This window comes from Epinephelus fuscoguttatus, linkage group LG24 (genome assembly GCF_011397635.1).
Source record: "Epinephelus fuscoguttatus linkage group LG24, E.fuscoguttatus.final_Chr_v1".
In the NCBI taxonomy this organism is placed as follows: domain Eukaryota; kingdom Metazoa; phylum Chordata; class Actinopteri; order Perciformes; family Serranidae; genus Epinephelus; species Epinephelus fuscoguttatus.
The window spans coordinates 1678208-1700044 of NC_064775.1; the positions used below are offsets into that span (position 1 = coordinate 1678208).

Genomic DNA, 21837 nt, shown 5'->3' on the forward strand with positions numbered 1-21837 from the left:
TACATTTCGCCAAAAGACGCATGTGATTATGTTTAGCCAATGAACGTATGTGGTTACATTTAGCCAACAAATACACATGGTTACGTTTACTCAACAAATATACATGGTTACATTTAGCCAATAAACGCACTTGGTTATGTTTAGCCAACAAATATATGTGGTTACATTAAGTCGACAAATATACGTAATTACATTAAGCCAACAAGGTCCAAACAGACTAAATTAACTTCCTAAAATTAGCTAACAAACCAATGAGATTCAGGAAACTCAAATAGTTCTCTAACGTAGACAAAAGATGATTCTTGTACGAAGTGAATTTATATTAAGAAGCATTATTCTCGTCTTTATTGAAAAGAGACACATTACAGTAGAAGACTCTGTATTAAGTAGAATTTTTCAACAACAGAACTGTACAGCCAACAAAAAGTCAATAACAATAATAATAATAATAATAATTAGAATAACAAGAACAATAATGTGTCTGGATGATAAATCATAATAAGAAAACTCGAATAGACTGCAGAGGTTTGAGGAAAATATACAAAAAGGGGGCGGAGTCTTCCTCACATGGGTGCCTTTATAAATAATAAAGGGGACAGCCCTGGTGGGCGGGGCTTAGGGGTAAAGGCTACGAGAGGTAACACAACCAGACAAACTTGACCATAAGGAGTTTTTTTTTATTTTTCTTTGTTTTATTGTTTGAAGTCTATGTACAGGTGAGGTGGTGAGTGGATAGATTAGCGCTAACGCGGTTTCCCTGTTCTCCTGCCGCCTTTCAAAGCAGATGTTCTTTATCTACAAGCAGGCAGCTTCACTTTTCTATGTCCGTAACATCGGCTCTAACACCACTAGAGAATACACCACGCAACTGTCTGTTAGCTGAGATAAGCGAGCTGATTGCTGGAGCTTCACAGGATGTTTCTAGTCTCTAAATATTTTCCAACTTTAGCTTGAGTATGATCAAATTAGGGGAAAGCCATAAAGTTAGCTTGGAAGTTCAAAACTAACCATGCTAATGTGTCGTTAGCTGCAGTTAGCTTCAGTGACAGACAGCTGTGGCTTCAAACACTTAAACACAGATATTACTAAGCTTTCTGTGCTGAGGTTAAATAAATGGACAGACAGAAGGAGTTTCAACTAGCACATCACCATCCAGTTAGCTAAATTTGGCTAACTGATTGCTAGCTGCTTCAGAATCTTCATGGGATGCATTAGTGCTGCAAACATTTTAAAATCTTTTGTGGTCGGTTAATTTTTGGAGGGAAATAAGCGCAGTTCAGCTGCCATATTAATAATTTCCTTGCTAGGTGAAACAACACTGCCATGCTAGTTTGTTCACCGGTAGCTGCAGTCAGCTTCGGCAACAGATGGCTAAGCAATTTCTGTGGCTACAAACAGTAAAAAGCAGTTTTCTCTCGTCCGATGAGATTAAATAAACAGACTTTAGAGTCGAGTGATGTTTAAAACAAAAATGACAACAAATCACTGACAAATTGAAATTGCGCATTTATCCCTGTTAGCTAAGTTAAGCTAACTGATCGCTAGCTGCGTCAGAAGCTTCACATTCTCCAACAATTTCTGTGTCAATTTTTGGAGAGACAAGCAAGCAATTCAGCTCACTTAGAGTTAAAGTATTAGTAATTTGCCTGCTAGCTGAAACAATGCCGCCATGCTAGTTTGTTCACAGCTAGCCGCAGTTAGCTTCGGCAGCAGATAACTCAGCACTTTCTGCAGATACCAGAGTGAAGTTCAAAACCAAAATGACAACAAATCAGTGAACAACTGAAATTTAGCAGTGACGTGTGTGTTTCTCCTCGTTAGCTGAGTTTAGCTAACTGACTGCTAGCTGCTTCAGAAGCTTCACAGGTGTGTCTACTCCAAACATTTTTAAATTGTATGTGTTTGGTATTTTTTTGAGTTGACTTATAGTAACAGTTTGCTTGCTAGCTGAAACAATACTACCATTCTAGGTTGTTCACGGCTAGCTGCAGTTAGGGTTAGCGTTATCCCATTGACAAATTAGTTAGTATTTAACATTTTAAAGGAGATATTACCGAAGTTATTCTCCTTTGAAGAACTTCAGTAAAAGGATTTTGTGGAGCTGTTTACCATGGAACTTTACCAGGACAGTATAAGCTAGCAAACAGTTGCCATGCTGTTGCTAGCTAGCAGTTAGTGTTATCATTAACCCTTTGGCAGATTATTTTGATACCTACGACCATTTAAAAATGGATGTTACGTTCATTTAAATAGCTAGACTGGTTTCTCAGAATTTAGACGCTATTAAAGTCAGTTTCGGGGAAACCGCCAGGAGCCGCCACCTCTAAGAGAAATAGGCAAAAGTCAGTTCACGCTAATGCAAGAAAACATAAAAAAGCTGTAGTGGAAAGTGTTAAGACGGACTGAATCAGATTTAGTGCATTTCTGTCATAAATAAAAGGACGTCTTCGCCCTGTCCTGCTGTCCTGGTTCAGGACAGACGTGGGGCGAATCCAATATAAAAACATAAAATCAAACACTTTGAAAACACAAGTTGCGGTCAAAACTCTTGGTTTAGCGTTTTACGGGGGATAGAACGCCATCTTTGACATGACTAGGGAAATGGGGCATGGCACATACAGTAACAAGGTTGGACGAAGTTAGGAACGTAAAGGCCGGCGTGTAACAAAAAAAAGAGGCATAAGTAGGAAAATTTCATGTTTCTTTTCACTCTTTCTTACATTTCTACAAACAGGCAGAGTGTTTGTGGTTTAATGGCGATATTGCAGCAAATGTCGGTGTACGAAGTTGCGATGCGACAGTGATCAATGTGTTGATGAATATTGCTTGGATACACAGTCGGGTTGAGAGCTGCTCCTCAACCTCTGCAGCAACATTTACGTTAAAGTTTGAGGACGAAACAGTATAGAGAGTAAAGAGACGAGCAGTAGGTGCTCAGCATAGTGTTGAAGGTAAAAATCATCACTCACAAACCGTCGAGGTTTAAGGAGCATTTGTCCTGACAATCCTGATCAATTACCGTTCAGTCGACATGTTTCGCTAATACTGAAAGGGGCACTGTTTTGGTTTTACAGGTCTTTGTCCGAACTTGACCACATGTAGATTCAACTCAAAACTCGACCACATTTGGACTCTGTCATGACTCAGATCTTGACTTCAAATTTGGACACCTTCTTGACTCAAAACCAGACCATAAATGGGCTCGGTCTTGACATAAACTTGCTCAAATTTGAACTCAGTCTTGACTCTAAGCCTGATCACATTAAGAGATCTCAAACTTGTCTACATTTGGACTTGGTCTTGACCCAAATGTTGCCCACATTTGGACATGCTTTTGACTCAAAACTTAACCATGTTTTGACCTGGTGTTGACTGGTCAAAATTGGACAATGTTTGGACTCAGTCTTGGCTTAAACCTGACTTCAAACTTGAACATGTTTGGTTTGCTTAGTCTTATCTCAAAACTTAACCATATTTGGACTTGGTCTTGACTCAAAAACCTAAATGTTTGGACTTGGTCTTGATTTAAATGTTGCCCACATTTGGACTTGCTTTCGACTCAAAACTTTACAACATTTGAACTCAGTCTTGACCCAAACTTGGCCTCAAAGTTGTCTAAGTGTGGACTCGGTCTTGACTCTTAACGTGACCACATATGGACCTGGTCTTGACTCAAAACTTGACCATGTTTGGACTCCGTCCTCACTCAAACTTGTCTAAATATGGACTCAGTCCTGTCCCCAAAGTTTGAACTCAGTCTTGACTCGTCCTCAAAGAGGCTCAGACTTTGAATCATCTCGGAGGAGACTCAGTGGTCTTGATGACAGCCTTTTTGTGTCGAGTACATGTTGTTTTGTTTTTGGATTTCTCATCTTGTAAGCTGTCTCGTGACCCTGAAGGGCTGGATGAGTTCTTCTAAGACTTCCGGACTGGGAACCACTGGTTTACTGGTTTACACGCGTTGTTACCCGGAAAAGTTGAACTTCCTGCCCTGGATGGATCAGCGCAACACTGAGCCAGAACACATTCAGTCCGTGCTCATGTTGGTTTTCCACACAACAAACACACATTAGAATAAATCACTTCCATTTTGCATCCTGACACCGGCGCACAGGAAGAACTCACTGCGTTCTCTAATTTACAAGACGTCATGGTTGAAAGACAGGAGGTGACGGAGAAAGAGGAGATTATTTACAACAAGGTTTCCAGACCAGAGAAGAAGAAGAAAAAGAAGAAGAAGCCCTTCTTAGTGATTCGCTGAGCAGATCAGGGAGACTGTCTGTTTGGACGGGACTGGAGGGAACTTGGTGTGAGGTCATTGAAATAACATTACAGACAGCTTTTTACAGAATCTTGTACGTTAGCTACACCACGTTCACTTCTTTTCATTCGAGACAGTAAAAGTGAGTTTTAGCTGAAATGAATCAATAAAAAGTAACTTGTCACCTCCCGTCAACCCAAACTGAAAACACCAGAAGAAGAAGAAGCCTATCAATTCCCTTTTCTCTCCGTTTGTTTAGTAGCTGCTTCCTTTTCTTTCCCATTTTGTAAAACAATAAATTCACTTCAGGGACAGTTTAAATTAAACCAAGGATGTTCAAACCAGGATGTAAATCAGACGCGGGTTTAAGATGCTAACAGTTCAATCAGTTCGGATAAATCAGTTCGGGCTGGACGATAGACCAAATCTGTCATGTTACCAGCATCACTGACATTTATATACGTAGACGCTGCAGCGATATATCGGACAATACATTAACGTGACAATAGAGAAACACGATTTATTGTATTCGTCCAATTAAATCCAGACTTTTAAATACATGTAAACATTTTAGTCCGACTGAAATCGCACTCAATTGAATTTCTCAAAGTCGGACTAACACAGTTGAATACCTCCTGCATGTATGTAGTCATTCGGACCTCAACTAGCCGAGGCACTCTGAGCATGCTCCAGTTCCCACCCTGGGCTTTGACCCGGAAGTTGAATGGCATTAAATGTGCAACAGAAGGTTGAGAAATACAAGCTTTTTATCCAGAAAGGCCAGTCTCGCCCTCTCCAATATGGCGGCTACGCTGACGTAAGATCCAGTGGCTAACGAGGCATCTATGTCTCTGTAAAGTTCTGTAAATCTTTTACAGAACTAAATTAACTCATTTCCCTTAAAATACAATAAATATTCTGGATCCAATAAAATGAGAGTAGCTTCAAGAACCAATGATAGATGGATGTTCACGTCAGACAAAGTGTTTTGTCATTTCGTCTTGCGGCGTCCGATCTTTTCCAGTCTTAATTCACTGGTTCCAGCTCTCCATATTTAGGTTTATTTGCTGTATTTCTCTGTTTTCTAAGATTGTGAATTGAATATATTTGTGTCTGGGGCGGTCGGTTGGACAAAAACTGCAATTTGAAGACGTCGCTTCTTGTTCAGGCCACCGTTTTTGCCATTTAAAGGCCAAACGATGAAGCTAGTAAGTATCACTATGTGGTATCATATCATCCAGCCCTAGATTAGGCAACAAATTATTTAGTTAGTTAGTCAGTCTTTAAATTTATGGAAAATCCGAACTGAGTGAAGTGAAACCAAATGAAACCCTGACGCCTGATTTAAGGATGCTGGGAAAAGACGATTGGATGTTCATGATCGACAGTCTCCGGTCCCTGAGCCTGGCAAGAGCTTCTGTACACTTAATGACTTTATACACCTGAAAAATCAAAAACAACAAAAAACCTTCCCCGTGTCGACATTTTAACGATTGGTCCAGCAATGCACATCAAGATACAATATACACAGTCCAGGAAAAATGCCTTAAATTAAAATAGAAAAGTGTCTAGGGCATGCGATCTATCACACTTCTTCTTGTTTACCTCTAAGATCTGATATCGTTTTTTTTTTCTCTTACACATCGAGATATTTTTCACATTAAAAAAAAAGGCAGGAGAGTTCACAGAATCCATGAAAGAAAAGGTGAAACACTGACGCCAAAATGAGAGGAGTCCTCGAGTGATGGTGATGATGATGATGATGATGATGTGGGCATGCTACGAAGACTCCGCCTCTGGTTTCCTTCGTGATATCGCTGTCTCACAGTTTTCTTCTTTTCGTGTTCACAGAGAAGACGATATGTTTTGGCGAGACGGTCTTCTGATTGGCTGTAGTGTTAAATTAGAGCTGTGATGAGGTATGATGTCCCTGGAGCTTCAGACTGGCCGTCATTGGCTGCCGTGAGTCACATGATTATTTCCCAAATTGCTCTGATGAGCCAGCGATGTCTGTTGATGATGGTCGACTGTGGACCATGTTTCCCACCATGCTTTGAGGTTTCCCCCCCAAACAGCGTCACCACTGACCCCAGTTTTTAATCAGTCATAACGAGCCGGCGGCAGCAGCGGCGGCGGTTGTCAGGTGAGGTCGGTGAGTCACAACAGGTAGTGGTTCCCAAAATAAAAGCTCTCCCAAAGCAGGGTTTGTTTGTTGCAAAGAGTCAGATCTCCATGGTCATATGAGCGCGGCGCTCCCGGCACTGCTGCAGCTGTTGTTACGGTTGGTGTTGCGGCGCGACAGGTTGGGCGTGGCCATGAGAGGGTAGCGCTCGTCGGGGCAGCCGTACTGAGCCAGTGTGTCCACACACTCTTGACTGCTGGCTTGCCGAGCGTACGCCATCGCGCTGTTGCCGTGGGCGTCCCTCGCCATCAGATCCACGCCGTACTGAAAGAGAAAGAGATCAATATTAATGTTTATGCAGTTCATTAAAGTGCCAATCTGTTGCTAATTAATTCCAAACACTTGTACTTTGTCGTTAAGCTACTGCCAATAAAACTCAACACTTCCTGCCCAGATATTTCACATTAAAAGCCTGCCAGGACATTTCAGGCTCTTTGAGCCACTGTAAATAAAAAGAGAAGAAATTAAAGAAAAATGACCAAATTAAATGGAAATTTTACATTATTTTAAAATCTCTTTAAAATCAAAATCATCAGTATTTTTAAAATTCGGCTACAAGCTCTAAAACACTTTACAAAAATACTTTAAAATGACACTAAACTCTGGCTACTGGACATTTAAGAGGGATTAAAAAGTGAGAGTCTATATTCCGACAGCTCAACAACACTTCCTGTAACTTTGTTGCTCCACGTGAAAGTTTTGAAACCCTTAAAACATTGCAGTGGGCCTAAGTTCGCACATGAGCTCCGTGTCGCCACGTAACCAGGTGTGTCGATCTCAGTCTTACCCAGATGAGCAGCTGCGTGATGACCACATTGCCCTTGCGGCTGGCGAGGTGCAGCGCGTTGCGTCCGTCTCCCTCCCCGCAGGTCTCGTTGACCTGCTGTCGGGAACCGTGGGCGAGCAGCAGGACAACAGAGCGCAGGTCCTCCTCGGCCGTTGCCCTCAGCAGTTGCTGGCCCAGAGAGAGGTCAGTGCCCGGCAGCGACGCCAGGAACAGGCGCTGCTCGTACTTCGCCCGGATCCAGCGCTCACGCTCCTCCCTGGCAGACAAAACATAGGGACGGAGAAGCTCAGTGTCAGTGTGGTGCGCAATAGATCTGTCAAGAGCTTTTCTTTTGACATGTCGTAAACCAAAAGATAAATCGAGAGCGTAAACGGTTAGTTGGAACACAAGATTTGGCGCTCTTGAGTGTAAAATAAGACACAGCGAGGGACAGAGGGACAGACAGGGTGAAAGGCGAGGGGACGTGGACACATTGTTCACCAATCGAGTGTCATGAACTGCTGATCTGTCTAATCCACAGATCACATCGCGCTAATCTCTGCACAAATCCCTCCATGTAAACAGCAGCTCATTCAGCCTGCTGGGATTAGTCCAGGCTCAGGGGAGGAGGGGGGGCGAGGACGGCCTGAGGGACGGGGGGGAGATATTGAGCTGTCCCCCCTCCCTTCTCTTCTCCTCCCCCTCCCCCCTCTTAACAAAATAACAGCACCTCCTCTGCAGGAAATGGAGAAGGAGACACAACAGTGGCTCCTCACAGGTTGATGCTTCCACCATGAAATGACTCCAGTGTGTGTTGAACACACCCAAACAGCGGGAGAGGAAACGAAACACAAAGAGGAAACGAAACAGAATTAAAGCTTCCTCACAATCAAAACTTCTTATGTTACGTCATGATGTATGGCTCTGACTATTAAAGCTTAAATCACGAGTTTTCTAATTGGAGTTTTGTACTGTGGCTGCGACATGTTACAGGGACAACCCAAAGAGTTCTTTGTATTAAGCTTTCTGTTCATCTCTCAGTTTAACGAAGCTTTCAGGTGTGAATTTTTAAAACTCTGATATAAGAAGTTTCCTAAAACTTATTATCAGGACGTCTGAAGTGTTGGAGGACATGGTGAGATGCATGATGGGAGGTGCTTCTGTGGGAAAGAGGACGAGATGAAAAGTCGAATGAAAAAGAGTTAAAGAAGAGTTTTGGGGTCGGTGTGGGAACCTGGCAGAATCTCATTAACTCTCTTCCTGGAGACGAGTGTGTGTGTTATTGTGTGTGTGTGTTTTCGGGGGTGTTGTGGGTGGGGCGGCGGCGGCAGCGGCGGCAGCTAGCATCACGGAATGTCCCGGGGGCTTTCTCCTTCCTGCCCCGACCCAGAGACAGAGTAGGGAGGCTGGGCACGAGACTACGGCCGACAGCCCCCGGACAAAGAGCCTGGAGGTGTCGACTTGGTGTGTGTGTGTGTGTGTGTGTGTGTGTGTGTGTGTGTGTGCGTGTGTGTGGGCGCGCTCAGCGGGGCTCTGGCCTTCTGTCCTCCAGAGGACGGAGAGGAAATGTGAGGCCACTGGACCCAGGAGACGCATGCCTTCCCCTGCCGCTGGAGTTGCTAAGGGCCTGAGTGTACAGGAGCGTGAGGCCTTCACTGGTCATCGGGATTTTTCAGTGCTAACACTTAACTCAGTGTCTCAGCTAAGACTCAGAAACACTTCATTGATCCCCGAGGGGAAATTATTTATGTTACAATCAAACGCTCTGTGTCAATAAAGTTCCCTCAAATCTCCACGTTCTTTACACTTTATGACATCATGATGTCACAGATAAAGTGAAGCTCCGTTTTATCTGATGATGTCACTGTGTGCCATGTGGCCAAAAGTATGTGGACGCCCCCCGTGTTCAGGTCCTGTTTGTCTGAACCTCAGGTTCACAGTGACCGAGGCTTCAGGTGTCCACATACTTTTGGCCACGTGGTGAATCAGCTGCGTCAGTCTGTTTGTTTTGTTTGTTTACTTTACGTGTGTTTGGTTGTTGTGTATTGTAGTATGTGTGTTTGTGTATTGTGTGTATCAGTGTGTGTATTACTGTGTGTATCACTGTGTGTATTGTTGTGTGTATCAGTGTATCAGTGTGTGTATTGTTGTGTGTATCAGTGTGTGTATTATTGTGTGTATCACTGTGTGTATCAGTGTGTGTATTGTTGTGTGTATCAGTGTGTGTATTGTTGTGTGTATCAGTGTGTGTATTGTTGTGTGTGTATCAGTGTGTGTATCAGTGTGTGTATTGTTGTGTGTTTTGTTATGTATCAGTGTGTGTATCAGTGTGTGTATTGTTGTGTGTGTATCAGTGTGTGTTGCAGTAAACATCATCAGGATGTAACGAGTCCTGAAAACACATCTCTGGACAGTGGAGAGGCTAATTGCACTAATTAACCACACAGTGTGCGTGTGTGTGTGTGTGTGTTAACACGTGTCTCTTGGATGCACACACTCATATTTTGTGTGTTAATCTGTGTGTGTCCCTTTTCACATCCCATTAGACGAAGCGCGCTGCTGCTCCTGCACCAAGGCATGCTGGGTAGATAATTAAACATGAGTCCCAGTGAGACACACACACACACACACCTGCACTAATTAACCACACAGTGTGCCCAGGGCTGTGTGTGTGTGTTAAATTAAATGATAAAATAACACGTGTCTCTTGGATGCACACACTCATATTTTGTGTGTTAATCTGTGTGTGTCCCTTTTCACATCCCATTAGACGAAGCGCGCTGCTGCTCCTGCACCAAGGCATGCTGGGTAGATAATTAAACATGAGTCCCAGTGAGACACACACACACACACACACACACACACACACACGCACGGAAATATGTCAACAGGAGCCCAGAGGGGCTGAGACGTGTGTGTGTTAAATTAAATGATAAAATAAATGACACCAGCCAGAGGAAACAAACACGTCTCGTCCACACATCCACTGACTCTACTGTTTCTACTGTTGCCTTGACGACACTCGAGCTCCTGCTGATGACTACAACTTTTTCACGACTTCATCAACTGAAAACTCTCATCTATCGTTCAGACCAAAGATGTTACGTTACGACATGTCGAAAAATTTTCATCTAAATCAGACACACACCGCCCCGATTCAGTGAGACGACTCCGTCGCACGTACTGAAGTTAAAAGTTTACGTTCTTCGTTAACAACATGGAAGCTTGGTGGACAGATGCTGCTGCCCTGGGTGATTGTTCTCGTTGGCTAAATGTAACCACGTACATGTGTTAGCTAAATGTAACCATGTACGTTTGTCGGCTAAATGTAACCACGTACGTTTTTCGTGTAAATGTAACCACATATGTTTTTTGTGTAAATGTAACCACCTAGGTTTGTCGGCTAAATGTAACCACCTACGCTTGTCGGCTAAATGTAACCACCTACGTTTGTTGGCTAAATGTAACCACCTACGTTTGTCGGCTAAATGTAACCATATACGTTTGTCGGCTAAATGTAACCACCTACGTTTGTCGGCTAAATGTAACCACGTACGTTTGTTGGCTAAATGTAACCACCTACGTTTGTCAGCTAATGTAACCACGTACGTTTGTCGTCTAAATGTAACCACCTACGTTTGTTGGCTAAATGTAACCACATACGTTTGTCAGCTAATGTAACCACGTACGTTTGTCGTCTAAATGTAACCACATACGTTTGTCAGCTAATGTAACCACGTACGTTTGTCGTCTAAATGTAACCACCTACGTTTGTTGGCTAAATGTAACCATGTACGTTTGTTGGCTAAATGTAACCACCTACGTTTGTTGGCTAAATGTAACCATGTACGTTTGTTGGCTAAATGTAACCACCTACGTTTGTTGGCTAAATGTAACCACGTACGTTTTTCGTCTAAATGTAACCACGTACGTTTGTTGGCTAAATATAACCAAGTACGTTTTTCGTCTAAATGTAACCACCTATGTTTGTTGGCTAAATGTAACCACCTATGTTTGTCGGCTAAATGTAACCACGTATGTTTGTCGACTAAATGTAACGACGTATGTTTGTTGGCTAAATGTAACCACCTATGTTTGTCGACTAAATGTAACCACGTACGTTTGTTGGCTAAATTTAACCACCTACGTTTGTCGGCTAAATGTAACCACCTATGTTTGTCGGCTAAATGTAACAACGTATGTTTGTTGGCTAAATGTACCAACCTATGTTTGTCGGCTAAATGTAACCACCTATGTTTGTCGGCTAAATGTAACGACGTATGTTTGTTGGCTAAATGTAACCACGTACGTTTGTTGGCTAAATGTAACCATGTATGTTTGTCAGCTAAATGTAACCACCTACGTTTGTTGGCTAAATGTAACCATGTATGTTTGTCAGCTAAATGTAACCACCTACGTTTGTCGGCTAAATGTAACCACATACAATTGGCGGCTAAATGTAACCACATACGTTTGTCGGCTAAATGTAACCACCTACGTTTGTCGGCTAAATGTAACCACATACAATTGGCGGGTAAATGTAACCACATACGTTTGTTGGCTAAATGTAACCACGACAGATTTCATTCTATAATCTTCTACAGTAATGACGACTCTTAAACGTGGATAAACACCAAATGTAGGTAACGTTACGCCTATATAGCTCACGCCATAACACATGTAACATCAACGCTTAATGATAACATACGCTGCTGTTAGCTAGCTTTCGGGCTAATGTTAGCATTTACATTTGCGGTACCAAATTAATACAGATTTTACCCAATTAACATCCTGATGGCTTCTGTTCAACAACACTTTAGTGGTAGTGAAAAATACACATATGTTTATACGCTTCTCACACACGCTGTCTACAAACCAGAGCACCAAATGTAAATTAATCCGCTGCTGAAAATAGTCCCCAGAAAGTCACTATGTCCTCAAATCTGTTTGATAAAAACTACAGTGTCAAAGAAAACCTCTGTCTGCCTGTTGATTGACAGCTTCATCATCTGCCGTGTCGTGGTTATGGTCGCCGTTGGAAACGGTGGGGCGTGGCGTCCCTCAGGGCGCAGCACTGGGCCCACTGCACTTCTTTGATTTCCTGCCTGTTGTTTGAGCTCAGGAGACCCCGCTTTGTGTTGTGTGTGTGTGTGTGTGTGTGTGTGGACGTTCCCCCCGATTGGCTGCTTTGTCCCGGTGTATTTACACACACACACCGAGTTTCCTGTTGGGGCCAAAGCCAGAGGGTGTTTGAGCCTGAGAGGCCGAGTGACTCACTGACCACCAGCTGCTTCCCCCCTCAGCTCCGCCTCTCCACAGTGTGTTACAGGAGGTCATGCGTCCACGACCCCAAAACAGAGCGTGGACACAGGACTGAAAGACGACACACACACCCTGATAATCACACCAGGCTCATTATCATAATGACCAACCAGACCTGACGAGGCACGGCGAGGACAAACTCAGGTTTTGGTGTTACATTCAAATTACATTACGTTTACAAAAATTCTTCCTGTGCTTGTCGCATATTTTTTGTTGCATATCAAGAATTAAAATAAATTCAACATGAATCTGTTGATTTCACCGCTCTGACATTTAAACGCACAATTTCAAAATTCACATTTAATTTTTTTAATCTTAATCTTCAAACTGAAATATTTCCAAAGAGCAACATCAGGGCCACTCAGGACAGGATGAGACGAGACAGGACAGGACAGGACAGGACAGGACAGGATGAGACAGGACAGGATGAGACGGGACGGGACAAGACGGGACAGGACAAGACGGGACAAAACTGGACGGGACAGGACGGGACAGGATGAGACGGGACGGGACAGGACGGGACAGGATGAGATGGGACGGGACAGGACGGGACGAAACGGGACAGGACGGGACAGGATGAGATGGGACAGGACAGGACAAGACAGGACAGGATGGGAGGAGACGGGACAGGACGGGACGAGACGGGACAGGATGAGACGGGACAGGACAAGATATGTGCAATTTGAAACATTTCAACACGGCGACATTTGATTGTCCTCAGCCGGACGGGGACTTCCTGCTTTTAAAACCCTTTCAAAATAAAAGCAAGTGATGTTTGCGTGCGACTTTACACAATAAGAAAAGTTTAATGGAGGATTCTCCGGTCGGGCCTGAAGCGTGGAGCTGAGATGTATGAGCCAACACGCTGCTGTTAAAGCCTGTCATTAATTACAGTCTGCTGTGTGTGTGTGTGTGTGTGTGTGTGTGTGTGTGTGTGTGTGTGTGTGAGGTAATGAGCGGTAGGATTCGGGGTTAAGAGTGACACAGTGTCAGTGGCTTCTCTTCTGGCCTAATTAGCCCTCTAATTAATAGATTAATAGATAGATAGATAGAGCGTGGATAAGAGCAGCAGCTAACTGCCGTGTGTGTTTCAGAGATGAATCTCCGTCACGCCGTCACGTGGACGAGCTCTCTAACAAGGTGAGGGGTTTTGAATTTCATCCACAAAACCTGTGAGGTTTTTTTTTTTTTTTTTTTTTTTAATCTGGCAGGAGAGAAAAAGACAAAAGGAAAGAAGAGGAGAAGAAATCAATTAGCCTTTCCTAGCCGGTCGTTAGCTGCCCTTGGATAGGCACAGATAATTAAAGAGAGGGTGGTGGGGTGGGAAAGGTCCGGGGGAGGTGGAGGAAGGGGGGGTTGAAATCAGCCATGAGACTCCGTGAGATGGGGACGGAGACGGAGACGGAGGGGTTAAATCGGACACAGAGACGATGCAAATGAGGGAAAAGATGGAGGCTGCAGAGATGTGAATCTTATCTGTGGGCTGAGACGCAATGCTCCAGCAAAGCCACAGAAGAAGAAGAAGAAGAAGAAGAAGAAGAAGAAAGGGAGGAGACGTGGTCGCAAAGACACAAAAGTGAAAGACAGACGGACAGCAGAGACGTAGAGGACGTATCAGCCTCACTAATCTGAAAGCTTTAGGATCAATTAAAGAAGCAGAGACGTGACGTCCGCTCAGATACATTGATGATGAACCGGCGACATGTTGGATTGGAGGTCTCAGGAGGACCAGGACTCCCTCAGGACGGCGTCTCTCACCATGGTGACATCATAAGGACAAGAAGACCTCTGAAAATCAAATCAGTGGCACACGAGCGTCTCCACACAGACCAGAGCGCCAACGTGACATTTAGAGACTGTCGGGGTTTATTTGTTTAGGGAGGAAAAGATCAGGAAGACGAAGGACTGACACAGGTCACATGATCGGGTGGGGACAGACGGAGAGACACCTGTACTGTGTGAGACAAGAGACAATGTCTGGTCCTCATCTCTGATGGTCAGCTGAGGAAGAAGACGATGATGGTGAAGATCAAGAAGAAAAAGAAGACAACAAAGACGCAGAAAAAGATGAAGAAGATGAAGAAGACAAGGAGGAAGGAGAGGGAGAGGAACAAGAAGAGGGAGACGACAAAGAAGAAGAGGAAGAGGAAAAAAGACGAAGAAGACAAAGAGGAAGACAAAGGAGGAGGAAGAAGACGAAAAAGAAGAAGGCAAAAAGACAATGATGATGAAGAAATAGAGGAAGACAAGGAAGAAGACGAAGGGGAAGGAGGAGACAAAGATGAAGAAGAAGACGGAGATGAAGAGGAAGATGAAGACAAAAAAGAAAAAGGCAAAAAGGAAGATGAAGACGACGACAAAGAAAAAGAGGAAGACAAGGAAGAAGATGAAGAGGAAAATGAAGAACATGAATAGGAAGAGGACCAAAAAGAAGAGGATGAAGAAGACAACCCGAAGAAGAAAAACATAAAGACAAAGAATGAAAACATTTGAAGTTTGTTTGGTGCAGTTTCTAAAACAGAGCTTTTATTTTGTAACAGGAAGTGACATAAGTATGTATGTATGATATTGATACTCTCTCAGGAATCATCCAGCACGTCTAAAGGTGCGGACACACCAAACCGACATCAAAGAACTAGTGGCCAACTGTTGCGTCGTCTACGTCGCCTCACGTCGTCCTGTGTCAGCTGCATTTGAACACACGACACGGACTACATCCGACGGCCAAGTAGCACGTACGTTCTGCGCCTGCGTGAGAGAGAGCGGAGTGAGAGAGTGGTACATCCTGTCAGCCAGCACCGGTTAGCCCCGGTTTCACTACAGGCAGATTAACTCGCTACAGGGGCGAGGAAATAAAACCTGAACAGCCAATCAGAGTGATCTCTCTCACATGCTCAATCGGCCGAAAAGCCACCGACGGTGCGGGACACACCACAAAAACTAGGCCGACAGATGCTCACCGACGGCCCGACTTTGGTCGACAGCCGACCATCGGCTTGGTGCGTCAGGGCCTTTACACATATACTGACATATTATATTTGCGTTACTTTGAATGCTAGAATATTTTGCGTTGTCACATCTTACGCACAATACACAGAAAATCTATTACGCAGAAAGTAAAATATGAAAAGTGAGAAAAGTGATATCAAGGCAAAAATAAATAATTTACTTTATTTATTTAATAAATATGAGTCAAAAAAGTGAAACACAAAAGTGAAAAAGTTAAACATTAAAATAAAGTAACAGAAAAGTCAAAATAATTAAATAGGAAAGCCGCTTAATTTGCGTATTTTGCATCATTCACGTTGCGTCCATCAATATGAGGCGTGCAAAGTCCTCAAGTGGGCCAGAATGGACCCTTTGGTAGGCTGGTTCTGGCCCCCGGACCATATGTTTGACACCCCTGCATTAGAGAGAGTGACCTTCAGATACCAGGACTCATCGGTTGATCGATGAGTCGATCAGCAGCAGACTGTTAATGGCTGATTCATCCTATAAGTCATTCATGAAGTGTAAACACCAACTTTTCTTTTTGAGATCAAATCTATTTTGGATAAAAGCCTCACAGCTGTGATCTTAAAATTGTCCAGTTTAAAAATTGGGCGTGACTTTATGAAAACTGTGAGCTTCGTGAACCTTTTCGCTCCATTAAATCTGGTTAAATGTTGGTTTCCTACCAACCGCAGTCGGCCACAGCATCCAGGTGCACCAACAGCTAAAGCCTTGTGGGTCCCGACCCTGACAGCTCGGGCCTCGTGGTCGGGGAAGCCATTGACATTTCCTCTGAGATTAGGTGGATGCAGATGAGTGGAGCTGAGTACAGGAGGGGGAGGGGAGTTAATGCAGTAACAGGGTTTCCTCTGAGGAAAAGTGATGATGATGATGAAGAGCCAGATTCATCAGGAACTGGATTTAAAACTTACCCAACATAACGTATGTGTACCGGGATCCTTTGTACCAATGAGGTGCTCTTTTATGACGCAACACCAAACTCATTAAATAATACAATTGATGAAAAGTTGACAGATGGTTAAAGAAAGACCGAGTCCAAGGTGGCCTCTTCAGATGTCTTGTTTTGTTCGACCAACAAAAACCAAAGAGATTCAGTTTGGAAAGATTTAAAACAGAAGACAGTGACAAAAAGTCTGGTTACTGATCTACTGACTGATTGTTTCAGCTTTGTTCAAACGGAGTGAAACAGAATGTTAAGCTCATGTCACCAGGATGCTTTTACCACGCTGTGACTCATGATCACCAAAATCTACTCAGGTCATCATTGAGTCCAAGTTTACGTTTGAGCCAACTTTGAAGATATTCCTTCAAGGCCTTGAGATATCTCGCTCATGAGAATGGGGCAGACGTGTGCGTATGGACGGACAACCTGAAAACATTACTCCAACCGAGGCTATCTCTGGCACCCATCCATTCTGAATTCAAGGCAATTTAAGACTTTTCAAGGCAACTTGGTCTCACTCCATAGTCATCAAAATCCGGCACTTGGTCAGTGACGTCTGGCATTAGACACAGACAGCGGCATAACGGGGACGCGCGGCAGGACAACAACAAAAGTTAAGCCGGTGGAAGTCCGAGAACACCAGGGAAGGAGCGGTGGTGGATGGCTCTGACAACCACAGACTTTCACCCGGGAGGCTGGTGTTCACTTCCTGTAAGACTGTAAAGCCAAACCCTGTTCTTTTGTCCTAAACCCAACCACGTGTGTGAGTTGTTGGAGGAAAAAAAAACAGTGTTGTACCGATGCAGTGGTTTTATTTTGAAAGAGACTGTATCAAACTGTACATTTCCTGTGAAAACAGAAGTGTATTTTGAAAACAGACAATGCATGTACCAGGCTGAAGTTGACACGGCGTCCCAGAACGTCAACAACCAACACACCCAGGGTACCTTGGACGTCATATGTGGACGTGGAAAGTCCATGACCAAACGTGGACATGTGACGAGGTCACAGTGAGGATGTGTGACTGTGATCATATGTTGGTGCTCCTGTGGAAACTGTGTTCAGGTGCCGAGACCACTGGAAACATGTCCAGAATTTTATCAACACTCGCGAGTGAATGTTACAGACAGCTGTCGATAACCTGAACCAAACCCCCAGAATACCCGGAGTATTCTTTGTTAAATGTGCAGGAAACTGACCTTGTTTCCTTCCTCCTGTCACTGAATCAGCCTTTAAACAAACCTCCGCCTCTTCCTCGACTCCACGCTCTTGATTTCTGCGGCATTAAACAAACTCACAGGACGGAGGAGCGAAGCAAACGCGGCAGAGACGGAGACAGAACGCTTCCTCCTCGGCTCGTTTCAAAGCCGCAAACACGCTGAGTGAATTAGCCCGAATCCTCAAATAAAAGAGGACAATGTTTCTTAAGTGAAGCGTCTGAAGGTTTCAAATGTTTACCAGCCGGCCGCCGCTCGCCGTGATCCCATTCAATCCAAACACATTACCCACAAACACGAGGACGACTCCGCTTCCTCCACCCCCTTTCTCCCTCTTCTTTATTGTATGAGCAATTTGCCGACTGAGCCAATTAGCCAAAGGGTGAGGAGGGTGAGGCGGAGGGGGGGTGAGCGTAACCGTCGGCGTACAGATTCAGTAGGAGCAGAGCGAGGGGCCGGCGAGCGGGAAGACAGAGTCACGTTATTTATTTCTTCATTATTAAAATAAGGCAGGGGAGGGGAGGTGGAGGTTAATCTGATGACTCAGGCATAAAGAATGTGCATTTAGTTTGTGCTTTTAGCCCCGCATTAGCATAACCCTCGCCGCCATGACAAACGATGAGTGGCCCCGGTGATTGGCTCGTGTCAGCCAGCTTAATGTCAATAGTAAATTGGAGGGCTTGTTAGGCGAGTCGGGGGACGCGGCAGCGAAGCAGTCATGTACAAAATAATGTCTATTAGGACTAATTTAATCAAGGCCTCCCTTTTACAGATGAATTAGAATGTAGGGGCCAATTATTTTTCAACGTTTGCACTGGCCCTGCCTGTCAGGAGGCTTCTTCTTCTTCTTCTGTGGTGTGTGTGTGTGTGTGTGTGTGCTGTTTAACATGCAGGCCGTGGGGGCCGGCTCATAGCAGCAGCAGCAGCAGCAGCAGCAGGGGCTGCAGATAATAATGGCGGAGATGGCAGGCGGGATCGGCTAGTTAACCGACAGCAGATGAAACGGAGATCTGAATCGGATCACAGGAAGCAACACACACACACACACACACACACACACACAGAGAGCTCACGGGAAATTCACGGATATTTATAAAAGGAAATGATGAAACAGGATTTTGAGCACCTTGATTTTGCTTTATCACAACTTGAGTCTTACGGAGTCGACGTGATCTCATCCCGACTCGCCATATTTTGACACTTGAGTGTTACCAAACTGACGCCAGGGGAAGCCTTTGGCATTGTGTCTTGATGCAGAACAGGTCGACAGTAAGAAGGGTCAACGGTTAGGGTTAGGCAGCAGAAGTACTTGGTTCTGGTGACGAAAGATCTCTTGGTTTACCTTGGTCTTGGTTGAACTGGCTTCGTAACCATAGTGTAACCTGCACCTCTTACCACGCCATGTACGTAGGCTCTGCAAAGAGTGCTCACTGTCATGAACCGATTCACTGATTCCTCGTATGTGAAAACCTTTTTGATGATAAACTGAATTCTGATAATAATAACACAAATATTCGAACCCAAAACTCATCGAAGAGTGTCTGAAATGTGTCTTGTTTCGTGATCAGTTTTTGTAAAGGACAATCTGGATGTTTATGACGATAAATACATACACGAGGTACTTTGGGGGCGGGGCTAAACGTGACTAACTGGCTGTATCAATAAGCCTGAACAGGACGATCTGCCACTGATGATGTCACACAGCAGCAGTGGATGTCTGAAGTGCCACGTGTCCATCTGAAATCACACCAGTCCAATCTGTGTTATGATCACAGGATCAGGAGGGGAGGGCGGCTCATAGCAGTTTAATGGGATACGAGGATGAGCCCCCCCCCCCCCCCACCACCACACACACACACCACTGCGTCTGACCCTGGGGGGCAATTATCTTGTGATGTGGGCCCCTTGCCCGCCTCCTTCCCCCCCCCGGTCGCCCCATCTGTCCCCTGAGCCCAATCCCGCCGCCGTGTCGGGGCAGCCGCCGCACCTGCACCCCCGGCCCCAGATTAAAAGCCCCCGGTCTAATTTTAAATCTGTTAGCGCTGGCCTTTTCTGAGGGGGGAACAAGACTAATCTGTTCCCATAAAGGGCCCTTATTCTTTCCCCTCTCCTGGCTCCCAGCGCCGACAGACCTGCTGCTGAATTATTACTGGACGAGCATTCGTCATGTGGGGCCCGCTGTTAAGTGTGTGGTGGTGAGGCGGTGGCGGCGATACGAAGCCCTGCACGCTCATCCTTTAGCTGCTCATTTTTCTGCTGTCTAATTAAGGTGTGGTGCCCCGGTGCCAACACATCTCTACCTCCTCCTATTGTTCACGCTGCACACTGACCCCAGCACGAACGTCTCTGCCACAGTCATCACCTCGGACAGATTTACCCTCCTACTGACGGCGTTTCACAGATCTGAAACTTTCACTTTTAGAGTTAAGAGAAAATGTAGCGTTAATAATCAGTCTCATTTGCCTGTTTCTGTTTGGGATGAGGCTCATTTCACTCAAACATATCCATCCTGTTGACATCATGTTGAGTCGATTTAAAAGTTGCCGTTATTCCCAGAAAAGTTGACGAAGAATTATGTCAATTTAGGTGCTGATTAGCCTCGGGGGAACAGCCTCCAGTGAACTCAAGACCTATCTTAATTACATGATGACTGAGAGATGTGGTCTGATGCTAAACGCTGCTTTATGTGAAACTTAAATATCTGTATAACTGTAGACACACAGTACTATATTCAGGATAACTCTGACATCATCAGCTCAGCCAGACTTTATTTGTTATCAACAGATTCTACAGATTATTCACCTTTGACAAAACTAGAAATCAGGGGTGAATATTTTATTTTTATTCTGAGAAAAGGTTTTCTTAAAATACAATCAGTTGCACAAAACATCCTTAAGTCTTCTCCCTTAAGCCCAGCTCAGACCAAAGTCTGTCGACGAGACAAGTTGAAACAGGAACGACTTGCAACCTTCTAAAAACCTGCTGGTTCACAGGAAGTGACCACGACCACATCTCTCTGTGCTTCTGATCTGTAATGTCGACAGGAAGTGACCGCCATGAGACGGCGTATCATCTCTAGTCAACGACTCTCTGTGCTTCTGATCTGTAACGTCGACAGGAAGTGACCACCATGAGACGGCGTATCATCTCTAGTCAACAACTCTCTGTGCTTCTGATCTGTAACGTCGACAGGAAGTGACCACCATGAGACGGCGTATCATCTCTAGTCAACGACTCTCTGTGCTTCTGATCTGTAACGTCGACAGGAAGTGACCACCATGAGACGGCGTATCATCTCTAGTCAACGACTCTCTGTGCTTCTGATCTGTAACGTCGACAGGAAGTGACCACCATGAGACGGCGTATCATCTCTAGTCAACGACTCTCTGTGCTTCTGATCTGTAACGCTGACAGGAAGTGACCGCCATGAGACGGCGTATCATCTCTAGTCAACGACTCTCTGTGCTTCTGATCTGTAACGCTGACAGGAAGTGACCACCATGAGACGGCGTATCATCTCTAGTCAACGACTCTCTGTGCTTCTGATCTGTAACGCTGACAGGAAGTGACCACCATGAGACGGCGTATCATCTCTAGTCAACGACTCTCTGTGCTTCTGATCTGTAATGCTGACAGGAAGTGACCGCCATGAGACGGTGTATCATCTCTAGTCAACGACTCTCTGTGCTTCTGATCTGTAACGTCGACAGGAAGTGACCGCCATGAGACGGCGTATCATCTCTAGTCAACAACTCTCTGTGCTTCTGATCTATAACGCTGACAGGAAGTGACCACCATGAGACGGCGTATCATCTCTAGTCAACAACTCTCTGCGCTTCTGATCTGTAATGTTGACAGGAAGTGACCGCCATGAGACGGTGTATCATCTCTAGTCAACAACTCTCTGTGCTTCTGATCTATAACGCTGACAGGAAGTGACCGCCATGAGACGGTGTATCATCTCTAGTCGACGACTCTCTGTGCTTCTGATCTGTAATGTTGACAGGAAGTGACCGCCATGAGACGGCGTATCATCTCTAGTCAACAACTCTCTGTGCTTCTGATCTATAACGCTGACAGGAAGTGACCACCATGAGACGGTGTATCATCTCTAGTCGACGACTCTCTGTGCTT

The 21837-nt window shown here is 44.7% G+C and overlaps 1 protein-coding gene across 6 annotated transcripts in view; it reads right to left on the reverse strand.

The window, feature by feature from the left end:
* Positions 1–343: 343 nt before the first annotated feature.
* agap1 (ArfGAP with GTPase domain, ankyrin repeat and PH domain 1) overlaps positions 344–21837 on the reverse strand; it is a 193572-nt gene continuing 172078 nt past the window's right edge. For 4 of the 6 annotated variants that reach the window (XM_049570050.1, XM_049570049.1, XM_049570047.1 and 1 more), the window contains exons 17-18: positions 7231–7486; positions 344–6707 (exon numbers count right to left, since the gene is read on the reverse strand). In XM_049570050.1, coding sequence (XP_049426007.1) covers positions 6498–6707; positions 7231–7486 — 466 coding nt within the window. In that variant the 3' untranslated portion in view covers positions 344–6497. Of the gene's footprint in view, positions 6708–7230; positions 7487–15067; positions 15280–21837 lie in introns of those variants that run through there. The other 2 variants (XR_007448760.1, XM_049570048.1) reach the window with 2 other exon arrangements.